Source organism: Paramisgurnus dabryanus, chromosome 1, assembly GCF_030506205.2.
Source record: "Paramisgurnus dabryanus chromosome 1, PD_genome_1.1, whole genome shotgun sequence".
NCBI lineage: Eukaryota > Metazoa > Chordata > Actinopteri > Cypriniformes > Cobitidae > Paramisgurnus > Paramisgurnus dabryanus.
The window spans coordinates 188,860-208,135 of NC_133337.1; the positions used below are offsets into that span (position 1 = coordinate 188,860).

General features: G+C 35.3%; 1 protein-coding gene across 3 annotated transcripts in view; it reads left to right on the forward strand.

Annotated features, from left to right (window-relative positions):
* srgap1b (SLIT-ROBO Rho GTPase activating protein 1b) overlaps positions 1-19,276 on the forward strand; it is a 97,929-nt gene that overhangs the window by 22,868 nt on the left and 55,785 nt on the right. For all 3 annotated transcript variants that reach the window (XM_065265777.2, XM_073814914.1, XM_065265779.2), the window contains exons 3-6: positions 5,891-6,053; positions 8,544-8,606; positions 13,142-13,321; positions 15,381-15,509. In XM_065265777.2, the coding sequence (XP_065121849.1) occupies positions 5,891-6,053; positions 8,544-8,606; positions 13,142-13,321; positions 15,381-15,509 (535 nt within the window). The remainder of the gene's footprint in view (positions 1-5,890; positions 6,054-8,543; positions 8,607-13,141; positions 13,322-15,380; positions 15,510-19,276) is intronic.

The window sequence follows — 19,276 nt, forward strand, 5'->3', positions numbered from 1 at the left end:
TATTTTTTTTGAAAATCCATTTATTGCAGTGTACGACTGGTTTTGTGGTCCAGGGTCACATATGTTGTGTTGTGTTCTTATAGTGTGTTTTCTTTAATGAATTTCATTGTAATCATTGACTTAACGTGCTGCTGTTTTCTAAATTCTACGGTATGGTGATTTGGCACTGTTCGGTTGAGCTGGTGTTGTAGGGACTGTTACATGTGCAGTCGAAATTGTGGAGTGTTTTATGCTGAGTATTTTTGTGTTGTTGACCGGCCTACACTATGCCCATTTTTGATGCGCCGTTATTCAATATTTTTCCTGTCCTGCTGTAATGTTTTTTCATCTCATCTTTTGTCCCCACCACTTTTCAACAGAAACTGACGCCCCTGATAATAATAATATATAAAATAATAACACCGTATGGTCTGTATTGCTCACGATACCACTGAGCATGCGCACGATCACATGACGTTAGTAGTGGGGCGTGATCAAAGGAGCAGCAGCTCATAAATATGTAAGACTAGCTCAAAACGGCACAATCTGAACTGCCCTGAAACAGAGGCTCCTAGAGATGGGTAACAATCTTTTCCTACAAGCTATTTCGAGCAAACAACTTTTGAAACATGCTTTATGGAACTCATACACCTATATAACTTGTGGAAAAGCAGTCATAAGATGGGCACTTTAACTCAATTTTGACCAAGTGTGTAGTTACTGCGCTTTGGCTTTGGACGGCAGTATGGTGTTCTGGTTTTGTGTCTGCAACCTGTTTGGATTATCTTGTGTTACTTTGTTATATTAAACCCTACTGCAATTGGACCCACTGCCTCCTCACATCATAACACCAACCCTATTAAAAGCAAAGTAAAAACATATAAAACACAAAAGAGAAATAAAAAGAATAAAACATTTATACCTAATAAAACAGACAATCACTATCTATCAAAAGCCAGAATAAAAAGAAAGGTCTTCAGGGGAGATTTAAAATAGGCTAAAGATGGCGCCTGTCGAATGTAAATAGGCAGACTATTCATTTTTGGGGCTATAACGTAGAATGCCCGATACCCTTTAGCCTTCTTTTTGGATTTTGGAACAGCCAGCAACAGATGGTTTGTTGATCTTAAGATCTTGCTGGTGTATAGCACTCTAAAAGGTTTGAAATATAATTTGGTCTGCATGTTTCCTTTCCTCACGTTCACCTCAGAATAAATTGTCCTTCACACATTTTTGTTCGATTTCATTTTGCAGTGGATTTGAGGGCAAAGGCATCTTCTGGATTATTTTACATGATGCTCTGTCCCTTTATGTCGGGGATAGCAGAGGAGAGCCGATGGCTATGTGTGCTGTATTTGTTTTTATGTCTGTTGTGTGTGTGTGTGTTCAGGTATTTACAGGCATCTGTGTATTTGCCATCTCATTAATGCAGATAACATTCTGCTGAAAAAATTAAGAGGTGAAGGATGAACGAGAGAGAGCTAGAGAGAGAGAGAGAGAGAGAGAGAGAGAGAGAGAGAGAGAGAGAGAGAGTTTTACAGTTTCTCTTCTGTTGCATTTTTTTGACCATGCTGGGCACCGTCAGTGTTTTGGTCCTCATGGGGCTGTCCCATCAGATGCCTGCTGAGCTTTGTGATTAGTCATTGGCTGCTAAAAAAATTCTTCTCTTGGTCTAAAATGGCTTCCCATTGTCTTCGGTACAGTCTTTACTTATATTGAAGATTAACTCTTAGAAACAAAATGGCGTCTTTTACATCACCTCTCCAGGTGGTTAAATGTTCAAAACACCTTTACTCTCTAAAATATATTAATCTTGTGCACCAATAATCCAAAACTTCTGTAGACCTTATTGTACACATTGCAAATCTGTCAAATATTTTTTTACTCCAAAATAAACGAAGCAGCAATACTATATGAACTTAATTAGATATATTTAATATTCTGCACATTGTAGACATCCGGGTTAAAACCTTTGTACACAATATCAGACTTTCATGCCTCCACAGAAGCACACAAGATCTTAAAAAATAAAATTTTCTAACCATGCTGGGATAACATGGATCATTATGTTATGCACAAACTTGTGGAGTCCATGCCAGACGGGACAAATTACATTTACATTTTGCATTTAGTAAATGCTTTAATCCAAAGAAATTTATGTAAAAATTAGGTTTCTCTACACAGACCCAAACTAACCTGGTTACCATTTCATATTTGCACAAAACCCTTGCAATAGGCTATCCTCTAAATGACAATGAAAACTTGTGAATTGACATTGCTTCCATTATCCTGTTATGCTACTACAGTGTCATTTATCCTTTCATGATAATGAAAATGTAATAAAATATAGGCCTAAGTTTTAACTTGAAGTAAATAATAATAAAGAAATGTTGCCTTATCAAAAAGTGAAATAAGTTTACGTTCAGACACTACAATTATCAAATGAAACAAAATGGGCTCTATCATACACCCGGCGCAATGCGCGACGCAAGTGTCCTTTGTTAGTTTCAACCCAGCGCAATGATCATTTTCACGTTTAGCGCCACGTTGTTTAAATAGCAAATGCGTTTGTGCCCATTTTTGTGCCCATGGGCGTTCTGATCTAAAAACGAGGTGTGTTCAGGCGCATTGTTGGCGCGTTGCTATTTTGAGGCAACTAAAATAGACTACGCCATTGACCCTAAAACCTGGTCTAAAGTCAATGGCGCAATATGTTTTTGTTATTTAATGAGCGCGTTAGAAATATGTGCCTATAAACGGGACGACAACGCGGGTTTGCTTATCACATATATGGATACGCATCAGCACAAAAAAGCTTTTAAATATGAAAAAGTAAAGCATTCAAATGTAAAAGATTATTATTATTATTGAGTCTCTTAACATAAATGAGGACTGATTATGAGAAGTTAGAAGGTGTAAAGAGCTGCTTCACCTGCAGCCTGGTAAGTAAATAAATGCTTTGCTTTAAACAAATGTATCTGTTTTTAAATGTTTTTTAAATGCCACTCCACGGATTTATTGTATATGATGACTCTGTACCTGTGGATATGGTGAGATGAGAAACATTAAGTAATGCTGTCCGAGTGCTGAAACGGCACTCGGCACGTTTGTAAATTCTTTATCTCCTGTTTTTTACAAATAAAGTATTTATAGAGTACAAACCTTTTCTTACATACTTGTAAATTATTTTTTGATGATATTGAATAGCCATACATTTACAGCAATTAAAAGCCTGCTATTTTTACTTCCACGACTAAAAGAAAACGGGTTTTATAGGATTTAATCCAAAAAATAACAAAAAAATTTCAATTGTGTGATAAACAACACAATTATTAAACATTAATCTTAAACTGGAGGTCTTCTTCCTCCGCTTAGTTTTTCAGTTTACAAAGTCATCACCTAAATATAGCAATACTGAAATCGCGGGCACGTGCCCGAATTTCTGAGGTATTAATTCTGTTTCCGCCTGGATGGGACTGTAACATTGTGTGTTATGCAATATCCACCTCTCACCACAAGGAGGAGATCCTCTATGGAGGAGATTGTATTTAAATAAATCGCAGAAATTTTAATATTACGTTTATGGTAATAGACTACAGTGAGCGTCATGTCAGAACTTCCACTGCAGGCATCGTTCTAAAAACCGTGGTTACCATGGGTCTGATGCCCATTCCAACTAAAACAGTAAATGTTTATAATTTAATTTGAAAGTACCAACAAAATTCTACCTTCTGTAAAAATTTCATGCAAATATCTGATAAAATGAAAAAGTTATTAGCAAAAACATGTGAATAAGCAGCATTTCAGTCACACACATTCCATAGACATCCATACATAATTTTTTCCACTGATTTCTAATATTAAGAATATCATAACTTTCTCAATTCTCAAGCTTTGGGGTTTTTGAAAATTCTGTCATAATACCTACACAATAGGGATTAGACACCGCGCCACCGCAACTGGCTTTTAAAGGGGATGATAAGACTCTGATTGGTTTATTGCACGTTACGCCCAAAACACTCCCATTACTCATTAAAAGAATATAAACAACCCTTTTCGACCGTGCGCTCGGCGCACAAACCATTTTTCCAGTCCTTAAATTAGCAAAAGTGGCATCGGACACGCCCATTTAGAAATGAAAGCTAATAAAAATGACAAAATTCCAGGTTACTAAAAATTAAAGGTGCTAAAGAATGCATTAAAACAATGTTAAATTGTTCTTTGATATCTACATAGAAGGTATGTAACTTTATTTAGTAAAAAAATCCAGAGATGGTTTAACATGTCCATTTACAACCCTAGAATTTGCCTTTAGAATGAGATGGTCTAATTACCTTATTTGAAAGGTTCATGAATAATAATGTTGAGCTCTGTTCTGATTGGTTGTTTTACAGAGCAGTCAGTTCAGTAGCTCTGTGTGTGTGTAAACGGACCTTATGTTTGAGCCTGTATCAGACGAAGATACAGATTTTGAGGAATGATCAATTGTTTGGAGATTGATTGTTGATGGATGTTTCTGAGTCAGTTTGTGTTTTTTTCAGTATGTAACGTCAATATTAGAACTTCAGTCTAAACGTTAGCATATAGCATTAATTCAGCAGTCACAACTTTGTTTTTAGTATTGTTACAACATTTGTACTTCACTTAATCTGCAATTTAATGTTGGGGTGTACATCGCAACTGTAACGTCACAGTTGGTTTATGTTGATAGCTGTCTTCTGCATGCACAAGGTTTACATAACAAGGATGAAACAATTGTGTTTGAGGCTCACGATATTACCATGTCAATACCATGTACAGAACTCTTATTATTCATCTATAACTAGCTACAGTTTTCCATTCTACAGCACCTTTAAACTAAAATTAACATGAAAACTAAAAATAACTTAAAGTATTATTAAAGCAAAAATACAACTAAAATTAAACTAAAATAACTTACATTAGTACACTTTTTGGAATCTTTAAAGAGCGACCATCTTTGCTTTTATGCACGTCAGATGACCTGTAAATGGCAAAAAACCTGTTTCCATTGCAGTTAAATATTTCTTGTCCAGTTGCCTAAAAAAATACCTCATGCGAGTGTTAAAATGTGCAAAATTTTAAGGGTAATGGAAACACAACCATGTATAATATCCTCACTGTATTGACAATGTCCCATATGTAAACATAAAACATTAAATATATTGTGAATAAATGAACTAATGTAGATTCACTTTTAAGTGGAGTGTGTTTTAGAAGTCACTAATTTGTGGAGTATATGTTGCTATTAAGTTATGAGTCATTTGTTATGATGATTTTATAGATGAGCCTCTCGAGTGTTTTTAGTTCTTGTTGGATCTACGGTATAGATCTTAAGGTTTTTTTTGCATTGTATTATTTAGAGGAAAATTATTTAATTGTACCAAAAGCAAAGTATTTGACTTCAGTCCATTTAGTAGAATCTGCCACCAAAGTCTTGCAGTGCATTTGGACAGCATGGACAGCCAATCCTGGGGCTACACAGCAAGTTCAATGACAAAAATGTGGCTATTCATTTGAAGTAGATCCAGTAGTTTGCTCAAAAATAAATGATTTGTCTGCATGCTGTTTCGAACTCTTATGACTTTTTTTTATTGAGGAAATGTTGGGCAGAATGTGAGGTACTACAACCTCAGTCCCCATATGGGAAATAAATCCCAAGTTTTTTCAGATAAAGTTAATCCATACAGGTTAGAAACAACATGTTTTACGAGCTAATTGACTTTTTTGTCACCAAACACACATGGCAAGTGTACTAAAATGTTAACACGTTTTTCCTAATAATCTTTGTTTACGAAATTTTTGCCTGTAAACTTTTCAACATATTTTTAAATTTACAGGTACATATTGTATTTTTAAAGATATTTAGGATACGCTTTGTATTATGGTACAGGAAAGATCAGAATCTGCTGTCTCCAGTGAACTGCTGGTACCTGCTGCTGAACCAGGTGAGGAGAGAGAGTAAAGATCACGCCACTCTCAGTGATCTTTACCTCAACAACGTCATCACTCGCTTCACGCATGTCAGCGAGGATAACATGCGTCTGCTTAAGAAGGTAAGCTCGTGGGGGGCTGCTTTCTGTGAGCATTTTAATGTTAAAGTATAACATGAAAAAGTATGTTATAATTTTAATGTACTTTTTATATAACACTTTCATGTTGCTACAAAAGTACATTTCCAAGCATGAATGCAGTTTGTGTGTATTTCTCATTTATTATTTACAATCACAGGCTGTGTTTGGCTCTGCACAGTCCAACACAGTGGTCGTTTATTTATAGAAAGTGAATTTTCCTGTTTCGCACAGCAAAACTTTAAGCTAATCTTGTGGACAACACTTAATGTGAAACCCATTAGAGGTCTGCTAAAGCTCAACTTATAAGTGAGACTTAATCTGTCCTTTGGTCATTTTATCAAAGTGTAATGTTGTTACCGTCTTTCATTGTGCTGTACCACTACAATACTGCCTGTGAAATCCAGGCTAAAGTCTCGTAATCTAATGCAGGTGTGCCCAAACTCTGTTCTGGAGGCCCGGCATCCTGCAAAGTTTAGCTTCAACCTTAATCAATCACACCTGAATCAAGCAGCTAATTAAGGTTTTACAGACAAGTTGAAGCTAAACTCTGCAGGACACCGGCCCTCCAGGAGCGAGTTTGGGCACCCCTGATCTAATGTATGAGATTAGGAGCATCAAAGTTTGAATGTACTCATTAATTTCAATCTATGACATGACTTTAGTCAGTCAATATTAAAAGTTATATTTTCACAGTATGTTCTTCATATTATGTAGGATGATTTATGTTTTAAACATGAAATCACAAAAAATGACTTGAGCTGGGTTTTTTTTGTCTGTATATATTCCCGTCTGTTATATAAGACCAGCAGACTGAAAAAAATAAATATTTTAGTTGACCTAATAGTTTTTTTCTGTCTCTGCTTGAAATATTTCAAAAATGCCCAAACTTGACTAAAGCCCTTATTTAAAGGGGACATGTCACACAAATTTCTTTAAGATGTAAAATAAATCTTTGGTGTCCCCAGAATACTCATGTGAAGTTTGAGCTTAAAATACGATATAGATAATTTATTATAACATGTTAAAACTGACACTTTGTAGGTGTGAGCAAAATTGTGCCGTTTTGGGTGTGTCCTTTAAAATGCAAATGAGCTGATGAAATGCAAACACTGATCACAATGATGGTGGTTTGATGCAATTCAAACTCGATTGTGCTGTCAATTTTTTTCTTTACTTTCTCTCTGCACTAAATGGCAGTGCTGTGGTTGGATAGTGCAGACTAAGGGGAGGTATTATTATAATAAGAGCTCCTTAGGACATCACAAGGAGAGCCAAATTTAAATTTTATAGCAGTTTAAATGTATTTTTAATAATAAAAAAATGCAGTATATATTAATTTTATAAATAAAATTTTATAAATAAAATTATAAAAATGTAAATGTTTCACAAAAGAAATAATGTAAACATGAAGCCATAAGTCCCAAGTAGTTGTGATCCAAATTTCAAGTTAAAATCACAAAAAAATGTGGTTTGTGTCACTCTTTTAGTTGTTTTACCAACAAAGGCCACTAGGTGTCAACGGATTGCTGCATACTCTTGTCACAAATTATTCAATTACTCTTACTGCATTATTATTACTGCTAAAATGTTTTAAATTATGAAAACTACATTCTTAGAGCTTTCCAGTGATATATAGTTTGTCAACATTTTTGAAGATTTATACTAGGATATAGTGTTATAAATATATACATTTTATATGCATTCCTATGGGGGGGGGGGTCATGTAACAAAAACCTGTCACTACATTATTTCTATCATCAGATGACCTTAAAATATGAAAACTACATTCTGAGAGCTTTCTAGTGATATATGGTTTGTCATGATTTTTTAGGTTTAGAGTAGGGGTTTAGTCTTATAAATATGTAAAAAAAGTTGGCCCCACCCATGGGCCCATGACCTTTTACAAACTGACTTTCACAACATAATTTTATCCCCAAAATGGTGATGATATATGAAAACTACACTCTTAGAGCTTTCAAACGATATACAGTTTGTCGTGATTAGATATGAATTCATATGCAAAAAACTAAAGCAACAGTAGGCGTCTCGTAGGCGGAACAGTGACATTTAGCAGGATTATCAATGTTTTAGGCGCACTCTTATCATAAATGAATCAATTACTCTCTCTACATAATTTATTTTATAAAACACTGAAAATATCTGTATTCTAGAGGCTTAGACCTTTCCAAAGATATATAGTTTGTCATGATTCAATAACTTTTACATCCAAAATATTGAAGTAAAGCCAGGTGTTCCTCAGGAGGAACAGTGACAGTTAAGGGTTAAACATGGAAAAATTTAAATGTTCATGCCATGGCCCCTTTAAATATTTCATTTTCAAAAGCATGCATTAAACTTAGAGTTCATGTCATTTCTTATCAGAATTGACCCAGGTTCTGTAAATCTTAATGTAAGTATGAGTTCTGTTTTGGTCCATCTTGTTCAGATTTAATTTTTTTTTTTACTTCACAGAGTAAAGAGATTATTTTCCAACTGCAGGAAGACCTGATGAAGATTCTTAATGAACTTTACACGGTGAGCTCGCTCTCATCATCTGCTCAATATTCTTTTGGATTACATTTTTATCCTGTCAGTTCAGTGGTGGTTTTCTCTTTCTGGTTTTATCATTCCATCAATACGTATTTCACCAGGTCCATTATCAACACTCTCCAGATCTTACTCCCCTCACTCACTCTGTAGCTCGACTGTATCACTTTCATCAGTCTTTCATTTACCTACACTCTTAAGAAAAATGGTTCTATATAGTACCAAATAAGGGTTCTTCAGCTCGTAACAATAGCAGCACCCTCTTTGGTACTATATAGAACCCTTTTTTAGATGGTTCTATATAGAACCTTGCCTTGAAAAGTGCTACATAGAACCTCAATATAACAAATCACTACTCAAATAAGATATGGATGTTAAATAACAGCTTCAAAATTAAATAAATGAACAATAAAATTTGGCAAAGACAATCATTCTAAATAGACAACAATAACATGAAATAATTAAAATCATGATATGCGACATCAAAACATGCAAATGATAATAAATACTGAATATTAACATATTATGACATTACATACAGATGTAGACACTTTAGCACAAACTGATAAATGGCATAGAATACAGATTAATTGGATGATAATAATACATTACTAACTGTAAATATAAAAGTCAACAGGATTGTGTCAATGTTTGTAGAATCCCGCCAAAAAAGTCCATATTATTTTGTTTGCTGGATCATTGTACAGTACATACTTCATCCAATGTTCTTTGTTTTGTGGCAATGAAGTTGAACATTTAGTCAGATAAGAGTAAGATAAGAGATGGTCTGCTGTTGTTATGTTGATCTTAAGACGCAGGCTGTGATAATCACAGATTCCCCTCACCTTATGCCTATAAGTCAAACAGCATCTTTCATTTTATGTCTATACACTCTAATCACAGATTCCCCTCACCTTGCAGTGGTCATCATCATACAAGATTTGGATCTGTTGGACATGGGAGAAAGGATAAGACATAGAGACAAAACAAGTTAATATTAGCCTGGAGTTTGCTTACATACTGTATGTAAAACATGATTTGACAGAAGTTTTAATATGATTCTGCTCAAGATACCCGTTTTGTCAGTAAATAGGTGAATGGTTGGCGAGAGATTTATTCATAAATTGAATAAACATAAACAACTGTTATCAAGTCAATGGCCGACCTGCAGAGCTTAACTCATGATCCACCTACAACAGATAGACAAAAATAATAAGTAATTCTGCTATAACATGTAAATGTGCCACAAGATCACACACACAATCTTCAAAATGTTTAAACAGTAAATAACTATTTTTAATGCCAGCATTGAAAGAAACATGCATACATCACCTTTAAAAACAGGATGTGTCTCTCATATCAAGTGATCATACGCACTGCCTTCACTCCCAGCATAAAAAAGATTACCTCACATTCGAAAACTCAATATCAATAAATACCAAATATCAATAAAAAAACTAAACACATGTTGTACCACATTCTTCTGATAATTAGTTTAATAAACTTAATGTACAATATACATGTATTAACTTTTTAAAACTTTAACAAATCATTATCCTAAGCCTTAAAGCAGAGTCCTCTAAATATATCATTTAAAAAAGTATGAAGCTTACCTGTTATAAAGGGAATGAAGCTTACAGTATAAAGTTTACCTGCTATAAAATAAATAAATTTCAATAAGAACACACAAAACTTCAATTTTCAAAATGTTTTTAACAGTAAATGATGATTATTTTACTCTCTTACCTGTTTGTGTTGTTAGTCTGCAGGCAGTTCAGCAGGACTGATGATTTAGAGCTTTTACAGGTGAAAATAATCAGGAGGCAGCTTGAAAATAACTGACTAAATTTAAAATCAAAAAAGGAGGGAAATAAAGAACCTTTTGCCAAGACAAAGAACCATTTCGGGAAAAAAGGGTTCTTCAGTAAGCTATGGTTCTATATAGAACCTTTACCATCATTTCAGAACCTTTGAAGAACCATTTTTCTTAAGAGTGTATTTTATAATTTCAGTATTTATTTTGTCTTTTTTTCACTTGCCCAGCAGGCAAGACCCGCTTGTAATTTTCGCTTGTTGGTCCTGGTTGTGAATAATGCTGATTTTGCTTGTTAAATGGGGAAGAGCAATACCAATTACCCCATACTGGAAACCCACATCCAAAACAGAACATGTGCTGGAGACTAGAGGATGACACGGGAGTGGATTTTCACTCCTGTCCCGTCCCACTCCCATAGAAATAAATCTTGTCCCGTCCCACTCCCAGACCAAAGTTTAAAAAATAATCCCATCCCATCCCATCCCACTCCTGGTAAATTGACTCCCACTCCCATCCCGCTCCTGTTTAAACTGACTCCCGCTCCTGTATCGCTCCCATATATTTTTTTCATCAACTAGTGTTTAGTTCATACAAAGAATTTGATTTAATCTGCTCTCCATCCTGTTTTGGACCAGCTGCTGAGGCTGAGCCGGTTTCTAGATTTTCTCCAGAAAATGGAATACAGCAAATAAAAGAAAAACAAAACATAGTTCACTCCATGTCTACAATAGTTTAATAAACCCAAAGTCTGGAGTCCAGAACACAAGAACCAGACGAATAATTGGATTATGGGTGTTTAATTCACAGTTGCAGTATGGGCATAAAACCTTCCATTAATATGCACTTTAGTATCTGTGTTTGTGTGGTTCTGCAACAACAAATAATAAACAAGAATAAAAGCCTTATGAAAGAACATTACAAGATATACATTTGTTTAAATAACCAGCATTAACAGCTGTAATTAAGTTCAAAATATGCAAAAATATACAAGATACCGCGAAATGGTGTCATATGTTCTAAAATGTGACTAGCACATGTATCAGATAACACATACAGTAAATAACTATATTTGTTAGAATTGTTAAATAACTGTATAAGTATTAGAACTATACAATCTCCAATATAAGGAAACAATACTGAATAAATATGTACAAGATAAACTAACACAAATATAAACTGGGTACCATGACTATTAATGAGAAGATTCGCGCTATCTAACAGCTTCATTTACATGATGAATGATAACTGACAATATAACATAAAAGACGCGGTAATCTTGCTGCTAATTTAAAGACAACAAGAAAAAACTTACTATTCGGCACTGACGCACACAATAAAGCACAGAAACTATCCAAACAGCAGGAACACAACTCTTGTCACACACTTATCTCTCCGTTTGATCAGAGCCGCTATACTCTTTGCTGCTGTTCCCTTTTCTCATTAGCGCTCAGGCTGCGTTGGAGCGCTTATGCACCAGGGAGACGCATCCGTGAACATTCATGCAACCTTTCTTACACATGCAAACACACACACAGGCACGCACGCACACAATATATTAACTAAGTTTATTTATAGAAACTGCATATTTGTGTATAAAGTTGGGTATCATAGTTTTATTACGATCCCAGTCCCGTCCACTCCCGCTGACATTTTTTCCTGTCCCGTCCCAATCCCGTGATTAATAGTGATTTTGTTCCCGATCCCACGGGAATCCCGCGGGACCCACAGGACCCGCGGGATTCCCGAAAAAATGTCAGCCTCTACTGGAGACCAGCAGTGGTGGTCTTGTCGACTAGGATGTTATATGTGTATATCTGTCTGTAACTGCAGTGTTTTTGTGTGCTAATCATCTAACCTGAATGTGAGGATCTTCGACAGGGCTGAAATCAAAAGCTTCTTGAATAAATGAACTGTTTGAAATAAAAACACGCAACACACATTAGTTCTGTCAGCCATGCTTACGGCTAACATGAGGAGCATGCACTTACAGTCTAGTCACATAACAAAAGTTACAGCAGAGTGAAACTAGATGCAAATTGATAGAGCAAAGTTTCTGTACGTTTTCTTACAAATGTTTGCGCATGCACACTCATGCATTCAAACATACAATGACAATTAAAAAGACAGAATGTGTATTCATTCAGTACATGTTTTTAAGAAGCTTTTGAACATGTTGAATCATTGGTTCTCTTAGTTACCAGATATTTGACCCTGGACCACAAAACCAGTCATAAATGTTGATTTTTTCGAAATAAAGATTTATGCATCAGCTGAAAGCTTAATAATAATAATAATATAATAATAATAAGGTCTTACAGTGATGTATGGATTCTTAGGATATGCCAATATTTGTCTGAGATTTTTTCGAAAATCTGGAATCTAAGGGTGCAAAAAGAATCTAAATATTGAGAAAATTGCTTTTAAAGTTGTCTAAGTAAAGTCCTTAGCAACTCCGTCCACTTACAAAAATAAAGGTTTTGATAGATTTATGGTAGGAAATATACAAAAATATCTTCATAAAACATGATATTTACGTGATTCTTGGCATAAAAGAAAAAACTGTAATTTTGACCCATACAATGTACTTTTGGCTATTGCTTTAAATATATATGTGCCAGTTCAAAGGTGTTGTGGTCCAGGGTCACATACAATATGAGCTTTTGGGATTGTGGGTAATGTAGTTTTGTGGCTGCTCTGCCCCATACAGGTGATGAAGACATATCACATGTATCACAGTGAGACTCTCAGTGCAGAGAATAAGCTAAAGGAAGCAGAGAAGCAGGGTGAACGACAGGGTCGAGGGGGTGAGGCTGTCTTTAGCCTGCGCACAGAAGATCGCCACCAACGACGAAACGCTGCCCGTAAGATCCAAAAGATGAAAGAAAAGGTAAGTTCAACATCTTACATTTATGCATTTGCCAGATGGTTTTATTTAAAGCGTCACATTGCATTCAATTTAGGGGGGTTTCAGGTAGACAGTTTTTGACAGTCATCTTAATTTCAAAAGTGTTTCATTTTAAAGTGGCCTTTTATTGTGGCCAGCCTAAGGCACACCTGTGCAATAGTCATGCTGTCTATTCAGCATCTTGATATGCCAAACCTGTGAGGTGGACGGATTATCTCGGCAAAGGAAAAGTGCTCACAAACACAGATTTAGACAAAGTTGTGAACAATATTTGAGAGAAATAGGCTTTGAGTTCAGCTCATGAAAAATGGGTGCATTTAATAAATTTTAGTTATGCTTAAATGTTCCAAATTATACATTTTAAATAATTTTGTAGGAACTACTGTATAATTAATTTAATGAGTGTTCCTTTATAGCTCAGTCAAACGTGAATGCTTAAAAATAGGGTTTAAAAGAGCAAAAAGTTAGGCGTCCGACTAGGAGGACCCTCACAGCATCAGATGGGAGCTTTAGTGGAGATGCTTGCAACATTAAAGGTAGGTCCTGTTGCAGTCGAATGTAAATGTACGAAAATAAGTGATGGGGCTTGACCAGCAATTCGAAGGGGCAAGCCTTAAAATACTGAAAGAGAATTCCCCACGGCCTACGAATGGAGAGCCCACACAGCGACGTGTAAGAAAGTGCGACAATGTGTAAAAATAAACTTGGTAAAACTTTCATGGGACAGAGGGACTGCTATTTATAGGCATGTTTTGTGCTGATTGGTTGGATTACATGATGACCATGCTCCTCCCGAACTTAGTTAAATAAACTTCATAAAATGTATACCTTGTAATGTCACTTTGGATAAAAGTTTCTGCCAAATGCATAAAAATGTCAAATGTAATGCGTTATTATTGCATTTCAGTTAAATAAAAATCCTTAAACATTTGAACCTTATTGTCTGTGCTTTCCAAATGTACATTTTTGAACCCGTTCCAGTAAATCACAGGTACAGCATGTGTGATTAAAACAAGATGTATTTATAGTATCTCAGTGTATCAGTTGGGATCTGGGAAAGAAGCTTCATTTTAGAGCTGTAAATGCCAACCATTGATAGTTTTTTTTAATCTAGTATAAGATAGACAAACAGTTTATACACCAACAAAACCAGCATTTTACATTTTCAGTAAAATACCCGCATGACAGACAGCGTGTTCACTTTGGTTTTGTAGTACATCTATTTCTCTTTTATAACATATGGAGGAGAAGAGGTTCGTATGAGCAATTTTTACTATATATGACAGTAAGGGCAGCCAAAATATCCCAATAGACTAAGTCAACAGTGTTATGAGACCCCTTTCCCCTTTTTTATGTATTGCAAGTTGTTTGCAGAAACATTGGACATAATTTTTTTCTAAATGCACTAATATCACATCAGTTAGGCTTAATTTAAAAAAAATGTTATTCATTTAGCTGATTTCTCAACAAATCACAAAAATAATGTACTTATCGTACTGATCCTTTCACAGAAATAAATGGCCGTTACTAAACCGTTTTAAGTCCTAATATATAACATTTAGGTATATATATGCCTATATTTTGTACCAATTTGTACATCTGAATCACTAATATGAACTCTAGGTGCAAATGTGTACTTTTTGAAAGTTCTGCCAGAGTGACAGCTTGGGACCATTATTTGACAATTTTTCTGACAGTGTGAATGCTCACTGTTGAGTACGGCAATAAAGGGAGTTTCTGGGTCCATAAAGGTCGAAAACCCTGTATTATAGGATTTGTTGCTTGATTTAATGATAACGTTGCTGTGAAATATCTGTGGGTTTTTACCAACAGCCGAGGAGCTTTAATTAAAGAAGCAATTATAAATCACAGAGATGCAGCAGCATAGCCAAGCTGAGTGTCATTGTGCTAACACACCGACATTAGAAACAAAGCCCATCAATATTCAGTCAATAAAACCATTTTATCTTTTGCTCTGATGTGGATACAGCACTTTCTCAACACTTTGTCCTTCAAACATCCTCTCTTTCGTTTTCTCCAGCGCCAAGCCAAGTACTCGGAGAACAAACTGAAGGTTATGAAGGCTCGGAACGAGTATCTGTTGACCTTGGAGGCCACAAACGCCTCCCTGTTTAAATATTACATCAACGACCTGTCGCATTTGACTGACGTGAGTATCCGATTTGGGTCGCTGTGAATCGACAACAGGATATTGCTACTGTTACTGTTGCAATCATTTGCTTTTCAGCAAGCAGAGTAATGAAGTGTTGTCCTGATTTATAATCATTCTTTAAGAAAGCCTCCACTGCTTTTAATTAAAGACAAACTCACACTGTAACTGGAAGATTAAATCGGTATAATTACAAACACACATTAGCACATTGTGAAACAATAGCACGAACAGAGACTCTGTTACTGTAGGAATGAAATGCTTGCGATGTATATAATGCTGCATGATGGATGTATATCATTTATACAGTACTATATATCAAACAATGTCTTGCCTTTCTGCTGAGCTTTTGGGTTTGGTACAGGGCGTATTTCAATAACATATATGATTCCTTTAAATGTTACAACTGCATTTTTTTATACTCCGTTATTAAGGAAATACACAAAAAACAGTGTTCAAAACCCAATTCACAACAGCTTGTAATAATGATTTAGTTGAGCTTCAGGGATGATTATGTGGGAAATGTCACTTTGACATAATTTAACTTTAACCCATAAAGATAAGTACGTACAGTAATCTGCAAGTTAGAAAACAGAGATTGTGATTTAGACGAAAGTTAAGGAGTGCAGCTTTAGAAATAAATGTTATCTAATGTAAAATAAAATGAGAATTGGAACAGCATCCAATAATAATATATTATGTTTCTTTTTATTTTTTTCTGATTCTGTGTAATATATATTATTTTCACTATTAGATACAGGGCATATACAAAGTTTACACACCCCTGTTGAAATTGCAGGTTTTTGTGATGTAAAAAATTAAAACCAAGAGGAATGACATATCTATAATTAATCTAAATAGTATAAACACTCAATTACTTCTAGTGGCTCTAACTATCGCCAAGAAAACTATCCTCATGAACTGGAAATCAAGGAACACCATACACATTGCAACTTGGAAAAATTTACTAATATAGTACAGCTCCATGGAAAACTTGTCTATCTTCACTCAAAATAATACATCAGAATTACATCCCTCTTGGTCATCTCTCCTTAACTTCGAACAGTCTTGAATCTACTGACCCTCTTTGTCTGAAACCATCCTCAATGATACACCATCAATAGTCACACATGAATGAGGGGAGGGGGGTCAGGAAGAGATAGCAAATCGGACTGATATCAAATATATATAAAATACTTATTAGATTATATTCAAATCTCTCTCTTTCTCTTTTTTTTCACTGTTTCTGATCCATTGTTGGCTATGGCATATCAGTCCCTGCATTGTGCGACCCTGATTATTTGTGAGTGGGGGTGATGTGGGGCCAGGGACCTTGGCCTTTCGTTCTCTAGTTCGTCCTCTTGATTTCTTGTCTACGGCTGACTCCTCAAATGTCTCGCTATTTTAATGCATCACATATTAGATGGAGTGCACACAGACATTCATTTCAAGCTTTAAAAATAGAAAAAATTTAAGCAAAAAAACAACAACAAAAAAACAACAACACATAGGGTAAGTAAAAGCGTGTGCGTGGCGTCCTCGGATTTACACCGGGTTGATTCCATGCATTTGCTGGGGGGGATGCGTGGGATTTCCCCCTTTCTGGTCAATGTATCCCTGCCTCTGCTTAATAATTTTTATCCCCGGTGGGGATAAATTTATCCCCCCCTCAAAGTGATCAGTGCTACTACACTAGTGGCGAGACGGATCACAAAACTTATCACGGATCCGTGGTTTGAATAAAGTCAATTTTGTTTTAAAATGCGCTGCTTTGGCTGGCTCTGATACAGCTGCCGCGCAGCCTCTCTGTATTCACCACTCTGAAGACTTGCTCAATGTCCCGCCCACGGCGCTACCTGATTGGTTACAGACCCGGTTACACCTCACGAGTAAAAGCCTATCAACACATGCGAGATGGTTATGGAGCTGTGTGTCGAAACGATGGAAGGCAGCATATTCATCCGCATATTAATAAAGCGAGAATAAACATCACAATCTGATAATCTGTTTATGATGACAAGCAGAGTAAGTGTCCCAGTCACACCACTGAGAATGGCAGAAGTGACACATGATAAATGCAGATGAGGCGTTTAGCGAGGCGCGGGCGCGTCCAGTTTGCGCAAATGAGGCTAATTGACATAATGCATCTGTCTTTTCTATCATTTCACTGTAGCTCAGCATTGCGGTGTAAAGTTAATGTTATTACTTTAAAAGCAGCAGTAAAGCTGTTTCTACTGTTATGGTTTAACTTTGCAATCAATACATTGTTCATATATGTTTAAGTTGACACTACGTTGTGCCATACAGTTTTTCCATTCAAGATTTAATTCTTGCGTGTTTTTTCGTTGTGCATGATCACAGTTCATATGTGTGGGGAAAGATAAACTATTAGTGTAAAAATATTGCGTTAGGCTGCTTCATGAGTTAAGAATTTTTTTACAATTCCTGCAAATGCAGTGATGAAGTTAATGTTCTCATGATTTCTTTTTATGAATTAAAATGTTTTGAAATGTGCTGTGAACAGACGCATTATGTCAAGAATGATAAAAAATAATTTTTTTTATATAATTTGCGCTAAAATAGTCTAAATGTTTAGTTTAAAACCATTTTAAAAAGCTGGTTATTTTGATGTTTCTGCGCAAGTTCAGCAGACAGTGAGGTTCGGGTTTGTTCCGATCAGAGCTCGTGAGCGGAGAGCGCATTTCTGAATATTAGAAATATTTTAATTAGAAATATATATAAAAAAAATATATTATAATGGATTTTTGTTAGGTCGGACAATGATTACCAAATTTCTCTCTCATATTGCTCTTCATAACCACTGAAAACAGTCAAAAAAGTAAAAACTAGTGGTGGGTTCAAAATAACTCATGACGAAATATGGTGAGTACCCACCGTCGCCGAAATCGACGCCTCTGAAAACATCCCCCCCTCTGTTTTTTTCACAAATCGCACCCTGAGTATAATGATGAAAGGAAAAAAACCAAACACAGACAGGATAAGCGGGGGCATGTGTGTGGGTCAGCCTGGGGATGGATTTTGGGGCCCTGTGCCCCGCGGAACCTAACCGGGACAGTTTATTAAAACATGACATTGGCAGGGGTCTTTCCTATGCCATGGCCATGAGGGGGTCAGAGGCAGTTTTATAACACATTATTATTAATATCTGCATTAATATTATCATTAATATACCATTATTAATACCATTGTCAATACTATCATTATTAATATTATTACTACTCATCATCCCTATTACATTTACCATTATCATTTATATTATTGATATTATATTAAGATTACCATTATCAATATTACTATTATTTATTTATTTACTTATTTATTTAATTAATATTATTATTGCTATTACTACTACTATTACTTATTATTTATATGATTTTTTTATCTTCTTCATGATCCTTCACTCTCCCCCTAAGTCCGGATGAAATTAGTATTTTTGTTTATTTGTCTATCATTACTATTATTGCTATCTGTCATTTCATATTAATATAATTTTTCATTATTATTATTGTTGTTGTTGACATTCCTATTATTATTATGATTATTATTGTTATCATCACCCTCCTTATCCATTTTGTTGATTTATTTACATCTAATTATGTCTGTTGTACTTATTCTCCTTTATTCAAAATTTTTCCACTCTTAAATACAATTACATTTACAGTTATACACACACACACACACACACACACACACACACACACACACACACACACACACACACACACACCACACACTCACATTTCTTG